The sequence below is a fragment of the Neoarius graeffei genome, chromosome 28 (genome assembly GCF_027579695.1).
Source record: "Neoarius graeffei isolate fNeoGra1 chromosome 28, fNeoGra1.pri, whole genome shotgun sequence".
Taxonomy (NCBI): domain Eukaryota; kingdom Metazoa; phylum Chordata; class Actinopteri; order Siluriformes; family Ariidae; genus Neoarius; species Neoarius graeffei.
In genome coordinates, this window is record NC_083596.1 from 15,907,195 (window position 1) to 15,931,825 (window position 24,631).

General features: G+C 42.6%; 2 protein-coding genes across 6 annotated transcripts in view; both read right to left on the reverse strand.

The window, feature by feature from the left end:
- The window catches only part of ggnbp2 (gametogenetin binding protein 2), a 29,968-nt gene extending 22,776 nt beyond the window's left edge, over positions 1-7,192 (reverse strand). For 2 of the 3 annotated variants that reach the window (XM_060913024.1, XM_060913021.1), the window contains exons 1-4: positions 7,106-7,192; positions 3,522-3,647; positions 2,399-2,479; positions 1,917-2,170 (exon numbers count right to left, since the gene is read on the reverse strand). In XM_060913024.1, the coding sequence (XP_060769007.1) occupies positions 1,917-2,170; positions 2,399-2,479; positions 3,522-3,614 (428 nt within the window). In that variant the 5' untranslated portion in view covers positions 3,615-3,647; positions 7,106-7,192. Of the gene's footprint in view, positions 1-1,916; positions 2,171-2,398; positions 2,480-3,521; positions 3,648-6,883; positions 6,989-7,105 lie in introns of those variants that run through there. The other variant, XM_060913022.1, reaches the window with a different exon arrangement.
- Positions 7,193-11,940: 4,748 nt separating this feature from the next.
- pigw (phosphatidylinositol glycan anchor biosynthesis, class W) lies at positions 11,941-22,942 on the reverse strand. 3 transcript variants are annotated; one of them, XM_060913307.1, is made up of 3 exons: positions 22,917-22,942; positions 22,668-22,788; positions 11,941-13,626 (listed from the first exon to the last, which is right to left on the reverse strand). In XM_060913307.1, exon 3 carries the CDS (start codon positions 13,621-13,623, stop codon positions 12,148-12,150), a length of 1,476 nt encoding a protein of 491 aa, XP_060769290.1. In that variant the 5' UTR covers positions 13,624-13,626; positions 22,668-22,788; positions 22,917-22,942; the 3' UTR covers positions 11,941-12,147. The 3 variants fall into 3 exon arrangements, with proteins under 3 accessions (XP_060769290.1, XP_060769289.1, XP_060769288.1); XM_060913306.1 differs by having other exon boundaries at positions 22,895-22,934; XM_060913305.1 differs by having other exon boundaries at positions 22,668-22,928.
- Between the last annotated feature and the right edge of the window lie 1,689 nt (positions 22,943-24,631).

Below are 24,631 nucleotides of genomic sequence, written 5' to 3' on the forward strand. Positions count from 1 at the left end.
CAGGAGGAACTAGCTTGTCTTGTAGATGTTCAACAATAATAAATAACTATAAACTAGGGCTGTCGAAGTTAACGCGATAACGCGTTAACGCGATCTCAATTTATCGCGATTAAAAAAAAAAAAAAAATAGTGCCGTTAACGCAAATTCTAATTTGGCCCTGCGAGTCACCTGTAGTTCCTGTTGAGGCTTGTTGCGCGCTGCTTCAATAAGAGCAAGTGTGAGTGATGGAGAAAGGCCTGTTAAACGGGAAGTTTCATTTCAAAAGTAGAGTGTGACTGAGCATAGACATATAAACATAGGCGCCGCCTTCTGCGTAGAATCATACGTCATCCTCGCCGCCATATTGGATGTGGCAAAGTGGAGATTCTTCAGCCGTCTCTGGTATAGCGTCTAGACAGTAGCCGAGAATAAAGATGCCTCATTCATGTGCTGCGTTTAACTGTACCAACAGGTTTACCGTCCAAACGAGATCACATGGGATTACCTTTCACAGGTGAGACTGGAAAAATACTTTTCATTGTATTTGGTCATTATAACGTAATTTTACAAACAGATTTTCCTGACTTTGTGGCCAATATGAAGTCTCGCGCATAATAGCCGCTCAGTGAAACCTGTCTCCAAACAACGAAGTATTTCCTTCGTAACTATGCTGATAACACTGTGTGTTTTTGTCAAACATTGGAGCTTTGTATTCATTCTGAAGGTTTATTGTTATTAATATTGAATAAAAAGTAACTGGGATACATCATTCTTAATTATCATTAAAATTTTAGGTAAATTATTTTAATTTGCATCTTATACGGATTTTATAAGGGAAATACGGATTTTGGAGGTTGGTTATACAGGTTTGATTGACCAAAAGGTTGACATGTATGTTTATAACCATCACATTAAAAGTTGTGATGCCTGTTTGTTTCCCAAATACATACGTGCATGTGTTAATGGGTGAATAAAAGGCATCGAGTTAAATATTATTGTAGAACGGGGCTTTATGATGTTCAGTCCATTTACTTGCATTGGTTTACGGGGAAGATTTGCCACATCCAATATGGCGGACACTCTGACGTATCCCAGCAACGGGGCCACCAGCTCAATGCTATGTTTATATGTCTATATGTTTATATGTCTTCAGCTATGTTTATGTCTATTGTGATTGAGTTGGTTTTGGTATGCACTTATACTTTTGCAAAGTGAGATTTCAGTATCCACCGTGATATGTAGCACCGTGATATGACACTAAATGTCTTTATTGAAGTCCAGCTGCAATTTATTTTTGTTTGGACAGTACTGTGAAGTCCTATAGGCTGTGACTGAATACAACTCCAGCACAATTGAAGTTTTATTTCATTTTTATTTTCTTTTGTCACACGTCTGAACTGAGACACAGTAGTATGTGACTACATGTTTTATATTTGAGACTACAGCTCCCTAATCAATCACAAAATCCAATTTTGTGTTTTGTATGTTCAGTACTGCCTAGAATGTGAGTGAATAAACTCCCTTACCATTTTCTCTTGTCCCAGCAGTTTTTAACAAGTACTTTTAGCATAAAATGTGTTCACCATTTTAATTGTAACATTTCACTTTAAAAGCCTTATTCATTTACATAGATTTAAAAAAAAAAAAAATACAATTAATCGCGATGAACTATATGAAATTGAGATTAATCGCAATTAATTTTTTTAATCGTTTGACAGCCCTACTATAAACCCATTTAAAAAAAAATAAAAACATGCATCCTTCATTAATAAATTAAATTGTAACTGCTGGAGAGTTGCTGTAGTATAAGAGAAATTAAAAAAAAATATTTTGGGATGGATAGGTTATAGAAAATTCCCCAACAGCATTACACTGAATATTTTCTCATCAGTTATCAAAAAGCACTCTGTGTGTACACTTGTGATGATTATCTTACCCGTGGACGTAGAAGAGTGTGTAGAGTTTCCGGGGGTCTGCCAGACAAGCCCGGGCGATGGACAGCACACCAGCTGAGCCCACGGTCAGCGGCTCCAGGGCGAAGTAGCCCGAGTCTGTGAGCTGAGCGAAGAGTCGCTCGACGCTGCGCCTGCAGCCCACGCATGGCACCAGCTGGGAAAGTGCGCTGAACACCTCACTTGACATCACCATCAGGGCCATGTTCAGGTCCTGCTGCTTCAGCATGCTGTGACGCTGCAAGAAGGAAGCATCCGTTATGGTCTTCAGCTTCCACATACATTGTTTGAAACGGGAAAAAAAGCTTTTCCAGAAGGGGAAATTAAAAAAATACATATATAATACAGTCCCTGCAGGCTGGCAAGTGTATAAAATGCTCAAAGCATAACCTATTGTGCTACATCAACACTATCACTATGACATGGCACTGCCAGCCTTTGCAACATTCTTACACAACAGCCTTACCTCAATAAACTGCTTAATTTGTGAACTGTTGGTCTGATGACTGTCAAAGTGCAATACAGTGTGAGGAAACTCCATCACCATCTGGATAGGAAAGAAGTAGATAAATGATCGAGAGAAACACACATCATGCATTTCACTTGTCAGGTTTAGATGGTACTTTTCCATGGTTACCATGCTAAACTGCCCCATACGATCTCGCTTTTGACACCCTGTATGCTAACAAAATGCTAGAAGAAAGATAAAGAACATGCGTAAAGAGGTTCTGTAAGTTTTAGGATTATTTCCAGATCAAGATACTCCACACAACTTCAAATTTCACTTTATATGCATTTAACAGGCTTTAAATCCAAGATGAAATGAAAAAAAAAAAAAAATTCTCCAAGCCAAAGACTCGTTATTTATTTATATTACCTCAAAAACCTGTTGTCCATGACTACCAGAGATGAAATAAAAACTAGGACCTTTTGATTCAGCAACCACCTTTTGCATAAAAGATTCGGAAACAAGGAACACAGTACGTAGTCAAGTACAAAGACCTGTTTTACATGATAGTCATGATACAGCAAACATTTCAGTTTGACTGGCTGGAGGAGGATTTGAATACAAGTGTATGTAGATGAAGTCTAATCAGGATATGTTCCACATGCAAGCAGCATGACCGGGTCAGATATAAATCGGGGTTACGGGCCGAACTAAAAATCCACATTGAATTGTGGTGCAGGAAAGTGTGCGCAACGGTAACTTAAAACACTGACAAAAACGTTTGTAAGAACAAGTCTGCCTGTTGCTAATACAGATTAGCCCTTTATATACACATCAGCACGACACAGACTTTTATTGCTAGCTAGCAGCTCCGTCTGTGCATCTGACCCAGGCATACAAGTGCTTAAGAACAGATTAGATAGAACTTTATTGATCCCTTTGGGCGGGTTCCCCTCAAGGAAATTTAAATTCCAACAGCATCATTACAGGATAAACAGAGAATAGAAAACAGAGAAAAACTTCTAGATAAATAAGTATTTACACATACAAATATAAAAAAAAAAGAATAAGATATGGGGGGGGAAAAAAAAGCCAGCAGGAGAGGTATTGCACATTTATATTACACATTGCATGTGAATACCGTGAGGGAATCATCAATGTATAAGGGAATTTGTCTGGCGAGGAAACGGTAGTCCTCTTCTCCGTCTCTGCAAACAGCTACCAGGCGCGCCATGTCTTTTCCTAGCTACTGTCAACGGAGCGCTACCTGTGGACATAATAGAACAGGTCAATAGAACAGGTCAATAGTCATGTGTCGGTTTTTTTTTTCTTCAAGACATTAAGAGGTAGCACCACCGTATTTTCAAAAAAAAAAAAAAAAGTATAATTATATATTTCATCCGAGCACTAAAGGCTGCCCTAAATGTAATTCAGAGTTTCTTCTTACAACCTGTGTGTTAAACTGCTGAGGGGAACATTTACTAAAGAATTGGAATTTTTTTCCAAGCAGAGGTCGATCCTGCTGCTACGAATTACTGAATTTTTCCATAAGTAATTTCCATGCTTCTCACTGGAGCTTTACTTTATTTTTCTCTTTTTTTGTGTTTGTGTAGTTTGATGTTTGAGTGTTTTTGTCCGTCGGTCATGGTGTAGCTCCAGACCCAGTTTTGGGCATCGGTTCCCTCCAGGCCTTGGTTCGCCGTGGGTGATGCCTGTGCTACTAGCTATGGACTGCAGTGAGCTCGTTGCTCATTTTAACATCGTGGTTGTCCAGCGCTCTGTGCTTTAGTGCTTGGCGTGGTGTTCCGAGTGATGTTGCTCGGTGGCATCACAGCGGGTGTGCAGACAGTTCGGGATGTACCAGCGCGCTGCGTGGCGGGGCTTCTGTGCTCGCTTTGTGGATCCATGGCGGGGTGTTCCTAGTGATGTTGCCGGCAGCAGCTGTACTGGCAGCGTGGGACTTGTTTTCGTGAGCCTTTTGGTGGGACTGTGGCTGCTACACCATTGGAATGACATCCTGGACTCTATTTGGTGGACTTTTTTTTAATTTATTTATTCCCTATATTTGGAAAGCGACCTTGAGTTTTGAGAAAGGCGCTATATAAATTGAACTTAAGTGTATTTTGACAATGTGTGTGGTAAACTTGTAAATATGTGACAAGAAAAATGATTACAAAACGTCAATTTTATACACAAAGATTGAAGTGTTAGGATATTTCAAATATATATTTAACTAGAGGAAACGACGACATCTGAAGCACTATTCGGACAGGATTAGTTGCACGCGTTTTGCTGTGGTTGTCTCATCAAAGCCTCGTCTGTAGCGATACATAACTTTTTTTGAGCAGCATCTTTGACCATATTCATATTCGCTGCGATATCGTTGCAATTAAGGCAACACATTTATTCTCTTCTCATTAAATATTTAAAAAAAGTTAAGTCAAGTGCAAAGCAGATGACTGGTGGCAACTATTTTAGGATTTCAAGTGACAGTCATATGGAATCACGCGATTCAATGATTTGCTGAAAAATATAAAACATCAACCAAGTTTCCTGTAAACAAGCCAGTTTTCTGTCCAGCATTTTTATTACGACCAAAATTTTTCTTTCAAATGAGTTTCAAAACAGGGCACCCAATTGTGTTTTGTTTTAATTAATTAATTAAAAAAATACCCAATACATTGCCATGATTGTCATAATGGGTCACCCAACTGTTTTTCTCAGGCTGGGATCAGACTACATGATAGTTTTGTCTCTTACGATGGCCACCATGTCAGATTAAGCAATCATAGTACCATAAATTATTGCCGTGTCTTGGTCTAGAAATTGGCAACACTACAAGTCTGACACCAACCAGCCATCATTCTGGAAGAGGGTCAAGAAATTGTCAATCATGACCATCAAAGAACACTTCGTAGGAGTTGTTAAACTAGGTGAGAAAATACAGAAAATTCTCCAACATGATAGATCGTCTCTCATGGACCGTCCTAGATGTCACATTGCTGTTCTTTGATTAAGTCACACTACAAAGCTCATTCGTCAATCCTGAGATTTCTCGTCTAGATATTTTCCTTCCGACACTTTTCACGCGTGGGTAACTTTTCTTGCATGCGAGTTTTATTCATGGTCTTCTACAATTTATTAAAAAATAAATAAATAAAAAAATAAAAAACTTATCGCTCAGCCCAAGCCTTTTGACTCAATTAGCCTCAACTACTTCCAAGTGGCTTGTGCTCTTTTTCTACAGAAATCCTCTGCATCTGTAATCGTACAAATTTTCTTTTTCTCGAAAATGTGCTAGAGTTTAAAAAAAAAAGTAAAAAAAATAAATAAATGTTCGCATCCAGGCTTGACGTTGGAAAAGTGTCAGATCCCAGCGTGAAGCAGAGAGGGTCCACATCATCAAATTTTTATATTTATTATAACCGAGAGAAATCTTATAGCTATTAACTTGAAAGTAAACGCATGTCTTCGTAACTCAGAAAAGCTGGACCTGAAATGTATCACTGCTGGAAAGGTTCAAGGGCAAGAACAGGAAACTATGGCTCTTAATTTATACACATCAATAACAAACAAACAAACGTGCATATTTGAATAACGACATTCATGAAATAAATTTGAACTTTGGATGTCTGTTGAATTTATTTTACACTCAAAAGGATCCTTGTGTTAAAGATTATTCTCCCAGATAATCACAAAATAACCAGCTATGATTAGCTCACTAGCATCAGGTGACGCCCTGATGACTTTTTTTTTTTTTACACAATTAACAACCAGCTACAATTTAACTACGTGAAAAAAATATAGAAGCTGTTTGAATTTAAGCTCAATTCAAAATTAAAACCTAATTCAAGGGGTCATCTCTATAAACCAGCTAGCTAAGTTACTTCACCTGCTAACTACGTGGATAGCTAACTACTCTAGCTAGCTGTCCTAGGTTTTTTTTTTTCCAAACCAGCTAAGCGCTTAAATACAGAATAAACCTTTTCATCAAGTAATAAGCTTGAATAGAACAAAATGTACATAATGCAACTTCTAGTACAGCTAGCTAGTTTAAAATATGCATAAAAGACAGGCTACAGATAACAGCTAGGTTATACTTGTACTACGACTTTGACAAGCAGTTTGCAGGCTAAGAACATGCTAACTAGCTAATTAATTAAATCAATCAATCAATAGCTGACAAGAAACAGAGGTTGGTTAGATAATTACGCAAGTTGCATGTAAGCTAGTCCTGAAGTATGATGTAAAGAAAAGTTAAAGCGAAACATGCATTCAGAGGACACTCTGCTAACAGCTAGCTAGCTAGCTAACAAGTGTAATGTTACTTAATGGAGGCTGCTAACAAGCTAGGCTAATGGTGACAGCTTAGCAAGCTGATAAGGTTAGCTACCAAGCTGCAACTCTAAGTGACCGCGGTTGCTTTCGAAATAGAAATAAACGACAAAAAGCCATGACTTTCATTAACCACATACAAATTATATAAAATGTTAGTAAAACAACCTTGACTAAACTCGGTGCTTTTCTGCTCGCTTCCTTCACACAGCCCAGCGGAGCGGTTTGACAAATCTGAGTGAGCGCGTCCTCACAGGAAGTGAAGGCTATCAAACGATTCATCTGCAGCTTAGCATCAGTGCTAACATTCCTGACAGGAACACCCGTGCTATAAAGGCTACAAATGCACCAAAAAATAGATAAATAAACGCACCTGAAAATCACACTTACCGATATCAACAGTTTCCGTTTTACACCAAAAACAAACAAGTGCGACACAGAGGCGGATGTGGCCACCGAATTATCGAGTGACCTTTACTCCGGTGATGACGTCAGCATACAGGATTATTATAATAGTAATAATTATAATAATAATAATAATAATTAAGTCTGTTTTCGCGTCTGGAAAAAAAAAATTTGTCACAATAAGAACCAACACTCACTGAGATACTTTTCTGCTCACCACGGTTGTAAAGAGTGATTATACACAGTGGTATGCAAAAGTTTGGGCACCCCTGGTCAAAATTGCTCTTACTGTGAACAGTTAAGCAAGTTGAAGATGAAAGAAAGAAGGAAAGCACAACTTTATTGGTGGTGGTGTAGTGGTTAGCGCCGTCGCCTCACAGCGAGAAGGTCTGGGTTCGAGCCCCGTGGCCGGCGAGGGCCTTTCTGTGCAGAGTTTGCATGTTCTCCCCAACTCTAAATTGACCGTAGGTGTGAACGTGAGTGTGAATGGTTGTCTGTGTCTATGTGTCAGCCCTGCTGTGATGACCTGGCGACTTGTCCAGGGTGTACCCCAGCTTTCGCCCGTAGTCAGCTGGGATAGGCTCCAGCTTGCCTGCGACCCTGTAGAACAGGATAAAGCGGCTAGAGATAATGATATGAGATGAGATCTTTTACATTTTCAAAATGACAAAAAAAAGGAAAAGGGCCTGAAGCAAAAAAGTTTGGGCACCCTACATGGTTAGTACCTAGTAACACCCCCTTTGGCAAGTATCACAGCTTGTAAGCACTTTTTGTAGCCAGCTAATAATCTTTCAGTTCTTACCTGGGGGATTTTCACACATTCGTCCTTGCAAAAGGCTTCCAGTTCTACAAGTTTTTTGGGCTGTCTTGCATGCACTGGTCTTTTGAGATCTAGCCACAGATTTTCAATGATGTTTAGGTCAGGGGACTGTGAGGGCCACGGCAAAACCTTCAGCTTGTGCCTCTTGAGGTACTCCATTGTAGATTTTGAGGTGTGTTTTGGATCATCGTCTTATTGTAGGACCCGTCCTCTTTTTAACTTCAACTTATTGCAGGGCTGACCCACAGAGACAAACAACCATTCACACTCACATTCACACCTACGGTCAGTTTAGCCACCAGTTAACCTAACCTACATGTCTTTGGACTGTGGGAGGAAATCCACGCAGACACAGGGAAAACATGCAAACTCCATACAGAAAGGCCGTTGCCGGCCGCTGGGCTCGAACCCAGGACCTTCTTGCTGTGAGGTGAGAGTGCTAACCACTACACCACTGTTTGTTTTATCTGTAACCACTTACCCCATGCAGGGTCGTGGGGGAGGGGGGGCAAGCTGGAGCCTATCCCAACTGACCATGAGCGAGAAGCAGGGTAAACCCTGGACAAGTCGCCAGCTCATCGCAGGGATGACACACACAGAGACACAAACAACCATTCACATTCATGGTCAATTTAGAGCCACCAATTAACCTAACCTGCATATCTTTGGACTGTGGGAGGAAACCCACACAGACATGGGGAGAACATGCAAACTCCACACAGAAAGGCCCTCACCGGCCGCCAGGCTCGAACCCAGGACCTTCTTGCTGTGAGGCGACAGTGCTAACCACTACACCACCATAATAATGACTTAGCATGTCAAAATCATGAGATACTATCTCATGACATAAAATCCTGTCTATTTTGTAATTAAGACTATCTCATAATTATGACTTGTTAAGTCAAGTGCATTGGCTGCCCTTAAAAACAAACTCGCCGTGTCTCTTCTGTAATCGTTAATACCGTGAGAGTAACATGCGGCAGCACAAACAGTTGAATGCCAAATTGTTATTACACTCACATTAAGACACGACACGGTCTTAACAGAAGGGTATACAGATTGAAACAAAAGGCACCTCAGTCAAAAAAGGTACCAAATGTTTGCACGTGTATGTGATGATTCCTGTTTAAGATCATGCAAGAGAAAAAAAATATCATGCACATATGAAATATACGAAACCTGAGATACATGAATACTACTTCTATATACACATCATTTGATTTCCCCCTGTAGTCTGTTATTCATCTTGATTAGTAGACATATTCTTGCTATAACTGTAAGTAATAAAAACTGGATCTTTTTGCTTAATATTAAAAATTAATATCCATCCATTATCCATAACTGCTGATCCTGTACAGGGTCGCAAGCAAGCTGGAGCCTATCCCAGCTGACTATGGGTGAGAGGTGGGGTACACCCTGGACAAGTTGCCAGGTTATTGCAGGGCTGACACACAGAGACAAACAACCATTCACACTCACATTCACACCTACGGTCAATTTAGAGTCACCAGTTAACCTAACCTGCACGTCTTTGGACTGTGGGGGAAACCGGAGCACCCGGAGGAAACCCACGCGGACACGGGGAGAACATGCAAACTCCACACAGAAAGGCCCTCGCCGGCCACGGGGCTCGAACCCAGGACCTTATATATATATATATATATATATATATATATATTAGTATACCAGATTTGGGTATAAAATGCATCTGGGACAGGGAAATATTTAAAACTGTTAATCACATTTGATTGAGATTTGAATATTAATTAAGTTTTAGAATAATTATAGCAGATGTACTCGCGTCTATGGTTTAGCTGGAGCACACAGAAACTCTGGGGGGAAATCTGATCTTCACCATACAACAAAAACCAAGTGGGCGGGGCTGAGGTCAGTAAAAAATAAATAAATGAATGGATGGCTGGATTGATTGATAGATAAATAAATAAATAATGGAGGAACCGCTTATTAAAGTATTAGACTTTTTGCATTGCTGGCTTATTATTATTGCTCATTACACATCTGGGAAAAAACACACGTATACATATCGCCACGTTCACTGGATTTTGAGAAACACAGCCTTTTTATTTTTGCAAATTCAATAAATAAAAACTTTATACAAAACATCCAACAAAATCATTTCTGCTTTGGTGGACTTCTTAAAAACCTATCGATGGCTTCATGAATTGACCTTAGTGTTGTTTTTTCTGTAGAAAGTGCTGCCTTGCCGAAGTATAGAATAGCTTTAGACATGTATTTGATTCTTCCTTGGACATATCTCATCTCATCTCATTATCTCTAGCCGCTTTATCCTTCTACAGGGTCGCAGGCAAGCTGGAGCCTATCCCAGCTGACTACGGGCGAAAGGCGGGGTACACCCTGGACAAGTCGCCAGGTCATCACAGGGCTGACACATAGACACAGACAACCATTCACACTCACATTCACACCTACGCTCAATTTAGAGTCACCAGTTAACCTAACCTGCATGTCTTTGGACTGTGGGGGAAACCGGAGCACCCGGAGGAAACCCACGCGGACACGGGGAGAACATGCAAACTCCACACAGAAAGGCCCTCGCCGGCCCCGGGGCTCGAACCCAGGACCTTCTTGCTGTGAGGCGACAGCGCTAACCACTACACCACCGTGCCGCCCCTTGGACATATCAATTCTGTAATTTTCAAACTTCTTTGAGCTTTTGAACCAGTCTAAAAAAATTCAACAAATTTTCATGCTTAAAGATGAAGAATGTAAACAAACTGGTGAAATGACAGTAGAAATTTGTGAAAAATGCTATAATAATAATAATAATAATAATAATAATAGGAAAAAAGATATGTTCTTACCATCAAATACTTTTATTCCATATTTTGTTGCTTTTTTGTATTTTTGGGGGGTTTTGTTTTCGAGTAGAGTTTTTATTTCGTCCTCGGTTGGTTCAGCAGCACGCTCCACCATTTTGTTTTTCTCTACTCATGGTATATGAGCTGATAGCCTTGTAGTAGAGTAGCCAATCAGACTGCGCGATTGCTTATATCCAGTGAATATGGCTATATAATGACACACACACACATACACACACCGATCAGCCATGACATTATGACCACTGACAAGTGAAGTACAGTAAATAACATTGATTATGTTGTTACAGTGGCACCTGTAAAAGGGTGGGATATATTAGGCAGCCAGAGAACAGTCAGTTCTTGAAGTTGATGTGTTGGAAGCAGGAAAAATGGGCAAGCGTAAGGATCTGAGCGACTTTGACAAGGGCCAAATTGTGATGTCAAGATGACTGGGTTTGAGCATCAACAAAATGGTACATCTCATGGGGTGCTCCCGGTATGCAGTGGTTAGTATCTACCAAAAGTGCTCCAAGGAAGGAGAACCGGTGACCCAGCGACAGGGTCATGGGTGTCGAAGACTTACTGATTCGCATGGGGCACAAAAGGATGGTCCGATCCCACAGAAGAGCTACTGTAGCACAAACTGCTGAGAAAGTTTATGCTAACTGAAACAAAAAGGTGTCAGCATTAACTCTTTCAGCAGTTTGTACTCCAGTAGCTCAATTTAATTTAAAAAACAATCCTAATCCTGGGCGGCACGGTGGTGTAGTGGTTAGCGCTGTCGCCTCACAGCAAGAAGGTCCAGGTTCGAGCCCCGGGGCCGGCGAGGGCCTTTCTGTGTGGAGTTTGCATGTTCTCCCCGTGTCCGCGTGGGTTTCCTCCGGGTGCTCCGGTTTCCCCCACAGTCCAAAGACATGCAGGTTAGGTTAACTGGTGACTCTAAATTGAGCGTAGGTGTGAATGTGAGTGTGAATGGTTGTCTGTGTCTATGTGTCAGCCCTGTGATGACCTGGCGACTTGTCCAGGGTGTACCCCGCCTTTCGCCCATAGTCAGCTGGGATAGGCTCCAGCTTGCCTGCGACCCTGTAGAGCGATAAAGCGGCTAGAGATAATGAGATGAGATGAGAATCCTAATCCTACCATTACCGTTAATGTTTACATACAGCAATTTTATAACAGCAGGTTGCATCTTCCTTATTAGTATTAAAACAGGCACTGTATGAGCTCACAAAGTTTCTTTTATTTGATATCACAAAGTAATAAATACATAACAGATTGGTCCGAATTATAACCTACAATCTTGTTCAAATAATATCTCCACAGCAGCGATTACTGATTAAACTGATTAAACCAAGGAGAAAAAAAAATTACCAAAATTTAATTGTAATATTATTGACATGTAAAATGAATATAATTAAGCTGTTTATGAACATGTAAGAGAGCAAAACACAAACCGCAAAGAAGTCGTTGCTTTTCAAAGTGTCTACGAGGATGTTTGTTAATCCAGTCATTACATTCGCGAGCAGGAAAAACAGCAACTGATTCCTGCTCACAGACTGAATCAGACACAAAGCGTCCAGTTTGCTCCGTATTTTCTGTTCCGTTTCCGAATGTCGACGTGGATTCCAGGAGGCTGACACAGCAGAGAAATTGGACACCACTTTGGCAAAAAGCAATGCAATATCAGCTAGGCCCAAACAGGAAAGAAAAAACAAGGACTGTGCTATGGTCCATAGACAGAACGGCAGATTGGCCATGCGACGTGAAACCGGCTCGATGTGCGTCTGACAGGCGTGTAAAGCAACCCACAGCCCAAAGCTTCCAAGGAGAAGCTTCCAGAGAACTCGTATCCAGTCTTTGACCAGAGTTCTAGTCTGCATTAGATAGACACCAACCTGAACACCGGCCATGTAAACAGCAACGTAACCCACTACAGAGAATATTCCTTCTTTATTGGCTTGCACGAAGCTACTGCGCTCAGCGTTCTGAGTGAGAAACCGTTTCAGATCTGTTGTCTCTAAGACGACTTGGTAAGCTCCACTGATCAGCAAAGACAAGAGCCAGGAGATGTTGATGGGAAACATGGCGAGTATAGCCGACGCCACCACTCTCACTATGGCTAAAGTGAAAAAGAAGTTCCAGTGCAGTCCGTATTCAGTGACATGTTCATGATAGCCTGATGATTTCACGCTCGCCAGCCTCACAAATCCGAGCACGACCAGGGGCCAGACAGAGAAAAGCTGCTTCGCCAAATGGCTCAGTTTTGAGCCCTGTACTTTTTTCCCTCTAGCTTCAGGACACACCATTGCATTAGCCATAACATAAGCGCCCACTCCGAAGTCCATAACCCCTGTCCCGTATGTCTCCGTTTTGGCGTATCGTCTTGGAAAAACACTAAAATCTACAGCAAGGATGCTGATAGCTGTCTTGACGTTGACCAGCACCCTGAACGCAGTCACAAAAGGCACCACTTTGGACTCAACATGACTGTGTTCAAAGCTGTCAATCAAACTCCGATAACTGGCAGGTCTTTTATTCTTATTTGAGTACAACAGAGAAATTGCGCAAACATCAGCGACAGTGATGACTATTATAACCCAATGAAGGATATCACTCAGGATAGTGCATGAGAGGACCAGCGGCGTGATGAGCAGAGCGAAATCCAAAAGCAGGTGAGCGCTACTGCTTAGTGGGAGAACACCTTTATTTAGGTGAAACATAAGGATGAACAAGCCTCGGCTGATAAAACAGAGAGGGGCGAGGAAGCATCCGAGAGATACTTCAGTCAGCGTCGTGCCGTTGAGGTTGCTCACGAAGGCGACTTTAATTTCGGCTTCATCCATTGCCTAAGAGAAAGAAGTCACTGTATGAAAGATGACAACAACACCATACTGTACATTGCATAAAGCAGAAAAACGAATAACATTTCTCATAATGATACAACTGTTTGTTGGTAAAAGTGAAGTTTAAATAGCTCTATTTGTGTATCTGACCTTAATCATTGTTCTGTTGACGAAAAATGACGTTTTATATGATCATGTAAGGAATTTGTGTGTGTGTGTGTGTGTGTGTGTGTGTGTGTGTGTGTGTGTGAAATATAGACAAGCATGCAAGGTGGTTAGTTGGGGGCAGCTACAAAGCCAGTTTTAGACTGTAATTTCAGCAGCATTTTAAGATTATTACTTGTCACACTGGCGGCATGGTGGTGTAGTGGTTAGCGCTGTCGCCTCACAGCAAGAAAGTCCTGGGTTCGAGCCCCGTGGCCGGCGAGGGCCTTTCTGTGCGGAGTTTGCATGTTCTCCCCGTGTCCGCGTGGGTTTCCTCCGGGTGCTCCGGTTTCCCCCACAGTCCAAAGACATGCAGGTTAGGTTAACTGGTGACTCTAAATCGACCGTAGGTGTGAATGTGAGTGTGAATGGTTGTCTGTGTCTATGTGTCAGCCCTGTGATGACCTGGCGACTTGTCCAGGGTGTACCCCGCCTTTCGCCCATAGTCAGCTGGGATAGGCTCCAGCTTGCCTGCGACCCTGTAGAAGGATAAAGCGGCTACAGATAATGAGATGAGACTTGTCACACTCGAAAAGATGATCAGAGTATGATCACTGCTAAATTTGCAACATACAGTGGATATAAAAAGTATATACACCCTGTTAAAATGATAGGTTTTTCTGATGTAAAAAAAAAATGAGACCACGATAAATAATTTCAAAACTTTTCCCACCTTTAACGTTACCTATAACCTGTACAATTCAATTGAAAAACAAACAAATCTGTGAGGGGGAAAACATCTCATCTCATCTCATTATCTCCAGCCGCTTTATCCTTCTACAGGGTTGCAGGCAAGCTGGAGCCTATCCCAGCTGACTACGGGCGAAAGGCGGGGTACACCCTGGACAAGTCGCCAGGTCATCACAGGGCTGACACATAGACACAGACAACCATTCACACTCACATTCACACCTACGGTCAATTTAGAGTCACCAGTTAACCTAACCTGCATGTCTTTGGACTGTGGGGGAAACCGGAGCATCCGGAGGAAACCCACGCGGACACGGGGAGAACATGCAAACTCCACACAGCAAGGCCCTCGCCGGCCCCGGGGCTCGAACCTGGACCTTCTTGCTGTGAAGCGACAGCGCTAACCACTACACCACCGTGCCGCCCCGGGGAAAAACATAAAAAATAAAAAACGTACAAGAAGCTGGTTGCATAAGTGTGCACACCCTTAAACTAATACTTTGTTGAAGCACCTTTTGATTTAATTACAGCATTCAGTCTTTTTGGGTTCACACCTGCCATCCATTAAGCCTTGGTCACAACCGGCCGTACGTGCTCCTACGGCCGGTCTACGTGCAAAAAATGCAAGAAACGCACTGAGGGCGCGCGTGAAATGCACGGAGGGCGCGCGTGAAACGCACGGAGGGCGCGCGTGTGACGTGCTGATTTTCGAGCCGTAGACTGGCCGCAGACCGGCCGCAGAGGTTCTTTGTCATGTCAAACAAACTCTACGGGCGCTTACGTTTTTTTTCAGGTTGCAAGACAAACTTACGGCCACCGTGCGTCTTTCTCCACGAACAAAAAAAACGCAGCGATTTGGGAAACGCCAAAAATCGCACGACCAAAAAATCGTACGTCCAGTTGTGACCTAGGCTTTACAATGACTCTGATTAACCGCAAATAAAGTTCAGCTGTCCTAGTAGGATTTTCCTAAATTAGCTAAAAGAATACAAGTCCCCCCCCATATCTCCTGTTCCACAGTCCAGCCCAGTCGGTGGTGGTAATGCACCTTTAAGTTGGTTTGCCAACCACCATAAAACCTTGAAGAAGAAGAAGAAGAATTTTCCTGACATTTACTCAGTTGCATCCTCCAGCAAAAGCCAGGGTTCGCAGAGATCTTACAAAGCATCAAAGGGATCTCATTGTTGAAAGGTATCAGTCAGGAGAAGGGTACAAAAAATTTTCCACAGCATTAGATATACCATGGAGCACAGTGAAGACCGTCATCAAGAAATGGAGAAAATATGGGACAACAGAGACATTACTGAGAACTGGACGTCCCTCCAAAATTGATGAAAAGACAAGACGAAAACTGGTCAGGGAGGCTGCCGAGAGGCCTACAGCAACACCGAAGGAGCTGCAGGGATTTCTGGCAAGTACTGGTTGTGCACTACATGTGACAACAATCTCCCGTATTCTCCATATGTCTGGACTATGAGGTAGGGTCAAAGAAAAACATCCAGGCCCGGCTAAATTTTACAAAAAAAAAAAAAACATCAGCTCTCCCAAAAGCATGTGGGAAAATGTGTTATGGTCTGATGAAACCAAGGTTGAACTTTTTGGCCACAATTCCAAAAGGTATGTTTGGCGCAAAAACAACGCTGCACATCACCAAAAGAACACCATACCCACGGTGAAGCATGGTGGTGGCAGCATCATGTTTTGGGGTTGTTTTTCTTCAGCTGGAACAGGGGCTTTATTCAAGGTGGAGGGAATTACCGTATGAACAGTTCTAAATACCAGTCAATTTTGGCCCAAAACCTTCAGGTGTCTGCTAGAAAGCTGAAGATGAAGAGGAATTTCATCTTTCAGCACGACAATGACCCCAAACATACACTGAAATCAACAAAAGAATGGCTTCACCTAGCCTGGGAAATCCCATGCTGCTTTGCACAATCATTCCGATCTGAAAAGACAGCATGGAAACTATGGTCTAAAGGCTCGCCTGAGTTAGGGAGCCAATCAGAGAGTGGGGAGGGGTGGAAAGACGGTGACGCGTACTACTCGACAAACGGAAGCTTGTAGTTTATTTGGGACTGTTTACGGATCACATTTAACATGGCGGTGAGCGATACGAACCAAACTTTCGATCAAGCTTTTTTTTTGTCTTGCACAAACGGCAGTAATCGTTCGGTGCCATAGTTTTCCTATTTTTGTTTTGCCTTCTCTTTCTCTTTCCTTCTCTTCTTCGCCTCTTCGTCGCTCTAACTACGTCACCGGGTACAACTGCCATGATTGGCCATGGGCTACGTATACGCCAAATGATAGACATTCGCAATGTCCAATAAACGGCCGTTGACAATCGTAAACTACACCTCCCCTACGAGAAATTCAGTAGGCGGATTCCAGACCATATTTCACTTGTGATATGGTCTGGTGTTAACCAGTCTAGGCTTCACCAGAAGAAAATTAAAGTTTTGGAATGGCCCAGTCAGAGCCCAGACCTAAATCCAATTGAAAATCTGACAATTCAGGGTGACCTGAAGAGGGCTGTGCACAAGAGATGCCCTCGCAATCTGACAGATTTGGAGCGCTTTTGCAAGGAAGAGTGGGCAAATATTGCCAAGTCTAGATGTGGCAGGCTGATCGACTCCGACCCAAAAAGACTGAATGCTGTAATGAAATCAAAAGGTGCTTCAACAAAGTATTAGTTTAAGAGTGTGCACACCCTTTTAACAGGGTGTGTATACTTTTTATATCCACTGTAGAACTGCGCAAAATTCATGAGCTAGCTACAAATACAATATAAAATGTAAACTAAACATGCTAATGGACAGAAAAATATTCTCATTCCTTCAAGTTCACTTTGAACAAGGTTTGTTTCTGTAACCACGTTTTCTGCACGAGTCCGGATTGACAGCGTGAGCATTATGTAAAAATTTTCTTTCATAGAAAATTCCCAGGTCTGTCGTTTCACGATCTTCACTGTATAATCTGAAATTGAGAAGAGATGTTATCACAGTCTGTAACAGAATTTGGCCAAGGTTTTATTGGGATCACATCATACAGCATGAGCAATCTTAAGAGAGCTTTAATCACCCAGTCTAAACCTAGCTTTCATGTGTTCAGCTATCTCGCCGTACCTGTACACTCCGCTCAGACAGCGCAACATCCAGCTCTTCAACGTTTACGCTAATACATCATCTCATGGATCACTGCCTAGCCGAGTCAAGTCTCCGCTGCAATTCTCTTGAATCTTATTCCATTGAACTACATTTTAACTGCCCTAATAATGATTCCCTTGTGACATCACAGCAGCACAACTGCTAACTTCTCATCTCATCTCATTATCTGTAGCCGCTTTATCCTGTCCTACAGGGTCGCAGGTAAGCTGGAGCCTATCCCAGCTGACTACGGGCGAAAGGCGGGGTACACCCTGGACAAGTCGCCAGGTCATCACAGGGCTGACACATAGACACAGACAACCATTCATACTCACATTCACACCTACGGTCAATTTAGAGTCACCAGTTAACCTAACCTGCATGTCTTTGGACTGTGGGGGAAACCGGAGCACCCGGAGGAAACCCACGCGGACACGGGAAGAACATACAAACTCCACACAGAAAGGCCCTCGCCGGCCACGGGGCTCGAACCCGGACCTTCTTGCTGTGAGGCGACAGCGCTAACCACTACACCACCGTGCCGCCCCTGCTAACTTCTGACAGAGATAATATAAATGCAGCAACAAGCCACGGATTTTAACCAGAACTACTAAACACATGGTGTAGTGGTTAGCACTGTTGCCTCACAGCAAGAAGGTTCTGGGTTCGAGCCCAGCAGCTGATGGGGGCCTTTCTGTGTGGAGTTTGCATGATCTCTCCGTGTCTGCATGGGTTTCCACTGGGTGCTCCGCAGGGCTCGACATTAAGGACTGCCCGATTGCCTGGGGCAAGTGAAACATGTATTCGGGCAAGTGGGATATGTCCCCGATATGCCTGACCGGGCAAGTTGGAATGAGCATATACTGTATTACGAACTAGCACCACAAAAATTAGGCTTTTTGATCTTTTATTTCAGTTCCTAAAAGCGTCCCTTACTACGTATCCACCATTATGTCTTGGCTGTTTTCTTAGTCTCGGTTTCATTTACTGCTCTGCAAGTTATTTTATATCCCCCCGCTGGTGTAGTATGGTACGCGTACTGTTTATAGACCCCTTGTGCATGATGCCACGCATCACATGATAATTACAGCTGGGGTCAGACGGACACCGTCTTTCATGCAATCTGTCTTCAATACGGTTAATTTTTGCGCTGTTTTTTGCTTGTTCAAACAGAGAAATAGATAAAAGGCATTACCGTCTCCCTGCTATCAAGAAAAATGTTAACAAATAGAAGCAAATGTTTCAAGAACAACGAGGAAATGAGTGGTTAAAGAAGACGAAGAGAGGAACTAAGCCTGAGAACTCCACGATTGTATTTAAAATGTATTTTACAAAAACAGAAAGTCGGAAGGGAGTATGTATGGAAGAGTTTGCTTAAGAATCTTGAGAGCTGGAGCTTTGTTTCTGTTATCAGAGGAACACAGTCCTGTGCAAAAATTTATATAGCTTTTTTTTTGTTATATCATCCACCTCTAGGTAAAAAAAAACAAAAAAACGTGCTGCATCATGACAGACCGGCTGCACTGATTCAGTGACAGGTTGGCAGGTCTGTATAAAACACCCTCAAGCTACACACTAAACAATAATTTTAAGCTCAAACATTATCCTGTCTGTCATGACGCAGCAGTTTTTTTTTTAAACCTAGAGGTGGATGATATACTGTAACAAAAAAAAAGATATATAAATATTCTCAAACACAATACTGTTCAAAAGTCTTGGCACCTTATTGTTTTCTTCATACAAACTTTGTTATAGATTTCTATTTTATGATTTCTACATTATCGAGTCATGAACCTACAGTCTGAAAGAGTTCTACACAAACACACTGAACTTTACAACAGCTGCATGCATGTGAAATGGAAATAAATTGATTAAGGCAGGAAAAACTATTTTGGATAAAACTGTTATTGTCGGCGGCACGGTGGTGTAGTGGTTAGCGCTGTCGCCTCACAGCGAGAAGGCCCAGGTTCAAGCCCCGTGGCCGGCAAGGGCCTTTCTGTGCGGAGTTTGCATGTTCTCCCCGTGTCCGCGTGGGTTTCCTCCGGGTGCTCCGGTTTCCCCCACAGTCCAAAGACATGCAGGTTAGGTTAACTGGTGGCTCTAAATTGACCGTAGGTGTGAATGTGAGTGTGAATGGTTGTCTGTGTCTATGTGTCAGCCCTGTGATGACCTGGCGACTTGTCCAGGGTGTACCCCGCCTTTCGCCCGTAGTCAGCTGGGATAGGCTCCAGCTTGCCTGCGACCCTGTAGAACAGGATAAAGCGGCTAGAGATAATGAGATGAGATGAGATTGTTATTGTCCGTTAAAAGTAAAACGTAACGAACAAATAAACTTAATCAGTAACCAAACTTCAACTCAATGGGCGGCACGGTGGTGTAGTGGTTAGCACAGTCGCCTCACAGCAAGAAGGTTCCAGGTTCAAACCCAGCAGCCGGCGAGGGCCTTTCTGTGTAGAGTTTGCATGTTCTCCCCGTGTCTGCGTGGGTTTCCTCCGGGTGCTCCGGTTTCCCTAGGGTGACCAGACATCCCGGTTTTACCGGGACAGTCCCGATTTGGGGTTGTGTGTCCCGAGTCCCGACAAAAGTCTGTCGGGACATGGATATGTCCCGGTTTTCGCCGTTTGCAACTGAGCAGCGAGGGAATCATTAGCGGAGAAATGTCTGCATTTACTAGTTTGATGAATTGACAGGAATCGCAAACTTTCCAGGTTACTGCCCCCTGGCCCTGTGGCATGGGTTTTTATTTAGCCACATTATTCCAGACAACAGTACGTGTTGCCATGCAACAATAAAATAAACATTAACTGGCGCGAATGTTCTTTGTCTAGCATCTAGCAGCAGTAATGCCGCAGCAATTATGCCGAAAAGAAAATGTACCTTTTCCAAAGATTTACAGGGCACCTACCCCTTCCTCCGAGAGGTGCAGAACAATGCGCACGAAGCCTACTGCACACACTGTAAGTGCTTTGTTCTTGTACTGAGTTGGGTAGCCTATGTTGCAAATGCTGTGCGCTCCTGTGGGGGCTTTCCTCGGGCTGTCGCCCCTCTCCTCCTTTACTGCTGTTTTGTTTGAGTGGATATTTACGGAAGCCGAGAGAGGCCCTTCATATAATCTTTTTTTATTCACCTTGTTATCCCGAGATAACGACATAATTAATTCAGGATCTCGAGAAAACAACACAACTAATTCGAAATCTCGAGAAAACAAAACAATTATTTCATGATCTCAGCTGGATCACTGTATCTCAGTCGGTAGAGACAAAGCCGGGCCAGTCTTCTGCGGAGGTGCCGCGGACTAATTTTGAAATGATCCCTTATTAAAAGACTTAATGCAATCTCTCCCTGTGTCAACTCCTGATCAAAATATTGCCTTATTAGGTGATCGATTATTCCAGACATTCTAATGACCAAAGTTGCATCTATACAGAATGAGAAATAGCCCCAAAGTCAGCATATCACAAGTCTCTTGGCGTACCTGAATGAACCATTTCTCAGCTGTTTACTCGAGATCATGAAATAATTGTTTTGTTTTCTCAAGATCTCGAAATAACAGTTTTGTTTTCTCGAGATCTCGAATTAGTTGTGTTGTTTTCTCGAGATCCTGAATTAATTATGTGGTTATCTCGGGATAACAAGGTGAATAAAAAAATGGATTATATGAAGGGCCTCTCTCGGCTTCCGTAGTATATATTCTCAAATCACTTGTCTCTTTTTTGTTTCTGTTTAACATACCATTCTGACAGTTTGGCCATATTACTGTGTTGAACAGCTTGTTGCACCTTCCATTAAAGTGTTCACTTTTGTTCACATCTTGCTTTATTCATTCAGTTGTGGGGAATGGTTAGTAAGGTTGATTCTGACCTAGGCTATGTTGAGGTCACATATCTACTTTTTAAGTTCATGCTATAACGCGTACAATTTTAGAGATACAGCCTACATGTGCATATGCATTCTTCTTGGTGTTCTCACAAACAGGTGAAATAAATCAGTTTAAATTTGGCCTATGGACATAGCCTGGCCTATTCTCAGCCATTACAAAATCTGTTGTCTGACCATAATTTAACTGATCTGTATACCACTATGCTACTAGATAACGAAATGCCTGTTTGTTTTATTTCATGTGAGATGTTGATAAATATGAGCTTCAACAAAATGATAAGAGCACCTCTCAGAGTGTCACGTTTACGTAAAAAAAAGGTGTGCGTGCACGAGCATGGTCGTGCGCAAAAGTGTCCCGGTTTCAGACTAGGGAAATCTGGTCACCCTAGGTTTCCCCCACAATTCAAAGACATGCAGTTAGGTTGACATGGGGCGGCCTTGGGCTGAGGTGCCCTTGAGCAAGGTACCGAACCCCTGACTGCTCCCCGGGCGCTCTGGTGTGGCTGCCCACTGCTCTGGGTGTGCATGTGTGTTCACTGCTTCAGATGGGTTAAATGCAGAGGATGAATTTCACTGTGCTTGAAGTGTGCATGTGATGAATAAAGGTTTCTTCTTCAATGTGTGATCTTGATTTTATGTTGCAATTCACAACTATTCTATGGTTTTCCTAAAAACCTGCAAAATAGGGGGCAAGTGGAAATTAAGGCGCAAGTGGGTTAAAAGTTAACGTCGAGCCCTACTCCGGTTTCCCCCACAGTTCGAAGACATGTGGTTCGGTTAACATGGGGTGGCCTTGGGCTGAAGTGTCCTTGAGCAAGGCACCTAACTCCTAACTGCTCCCTGGGTGCTGTAGCATAGCTGCTCACCGCTCTGGGTACATGTGTGCGCTCATTGCTTCAGAAGGGTTAAATGCAGAGGACGAATTTCACTGTGCTTGAATGTGCATGTGACAAATAAAGGCTTCTTCTTCTTCATTATAAACATATTTAATGTTTTTCAGGATGAAGTGTTCCTTTAATTTGTGCAATCACACAGATTTATCCATTAAAAACACTGAACATCTGATTACAGCTAACTTACTATGAACTGAAACAAAATGGACCACACAAGATGGTGATACGAACCTACCTTTAATACAGATGTGTGCAGATGTACTGACTGGTCTTCTGTTTCTGATGATTTTACTCTTGACTTAGTTCCATCTAATCAGCACTAACCGGCCTGACAGGTCAAGTCCAGACTAAATAAGCTGCAAATTGGACAAAAAATGTATCAAGATTCACGAATTAATTATCATTTTTTTAAAATATGCACGTTTGCTGCACAAATAATCCACTATCTCATCATTTTTCCACCTATTCCAAGTGTTTTCCTCACATTTCCGCATTCTTCCTGTCTGCGCCTCTAGGGGGCGTTCCTGTGTACTACGTCACATAGTGGGCGGGGCTTGCTCGTGACGTTTGTCACACTTATCCAACTTATTACACCTACCAGGCAATTATTCAAACCTTCATTTGGATGAGAAGAAAAACTATTTCGTATTAAAAAAAATATAATATATGACTGTATTGACAATATAGTTTGCAGATTATTTTTCATTCAGTCATTACTCATACTACTTGTGTCATTACTTTTGCACTATAACTGATTAAAGAAATGCTGTAGAACAAAAATGGCTTAAAAAAATAATGAAATTACATTGGTGTGAGATAGTAGTCTCAGGTCCAATGAGTGCAGTTTTATGCGGAAATGAGCTGTAGGTTTTACTGAGCATCTTCCAGAACCAGCCCCAGTTCTTCTGGACACTTTGACTGTCACACTCGCTTCTTCATTTTGCACCAAAACCCAGCAGCCTTCATTATGTTTTCTTTTTTCATCTGAAAAGTGCTCTCTTACTGTATGTAATATGCTGCTCAGATACAAACATTTTTTTTCCCTGTTACATTTAGTTTTGTGCTGGAAAACGAACGTTTGGAACCATAAAATTTTTTTGTACTGACTTGATAATGTAGCAGTCTCATCTCATTATCTCTAGCCGCTTTATCCTGTTCTACAGGGTCGCAGGCAAGCTGGAGCCTATCCCAGCTGACTATGGGCGAAAGGTGGGGTACACCCTGGACAAGTCGCCAGGTCATCACAGGGCTGACACATAGACACAGACAACCATTCACACTCACATTCACACCTACGCTCAATTTAGAGTCACCAGTTAACCTAACCTGCATGTCTTTGGACTGTGGGGGGAAACCGGAGCACCCGGAGGAAACCCACATGGACACGGGGAGAACATGCAAACTCCACACAGAAAGGCCCTCGCCGGCCATGGGGCTCGAACCCGGACCTTCTTGCTGTGAGGCGACAGCACTAACCACTACACCACCGTGCCGCCCTAATGTAGAAGTCATAAAATAGAAATCAATAACAAAGTTTGTATGAAAAAGGGGGGGGGGGGGGGCTGAGACTTTTGCAGAGTACTGTATATATTTAACAGTTATTCCATGAAATTGAGTCGAACATGAGCTGATGGGGCGGCACGGTGGTGCAGCAAGAAGGTCCTGGGTTCGAGCCCAGTGGCCAACGAGGACCTTTCTGTTTGGAGTTTGCATGCTGTCCACATGGGTTTCCTCCGGTTTCCCCCACAGTCCAAAGGCATGCAGGTTAGGTTAACTGGTGACTCTAAATTGACCGTAGGTGTGAATGTGAGTGTGAATGGTTGTCTGTGTCTCTGTATTAGCCCTGCGATAACCTGGTGACTTGTCCAGGGTGTACCCCGCCTCTCACCCATAGTCAGTTGGGATAGGCTCCAGCTTGCCCACGACCCTGTAGAACAGGATAAGCGGCTACAGACGATGGATGGATGGATGGATAAACAGTAATCAGTCAGCTATAATAAATGAAACAAAGTCAGTGTAAAGGCATTACATTTCTCCCATCTCCACCTGGATAGCTGTCACTGGAGTAGTTTTAACAGCACCACAGTATAACCTTAACGCTTGATTTTGGATCACATCCAACTTATTCCAGTGTTTTGGCTGCAGACCCATATATTACGCTTCCATAGTCAAGCACAGACCTAATCAGACCTGTATAGA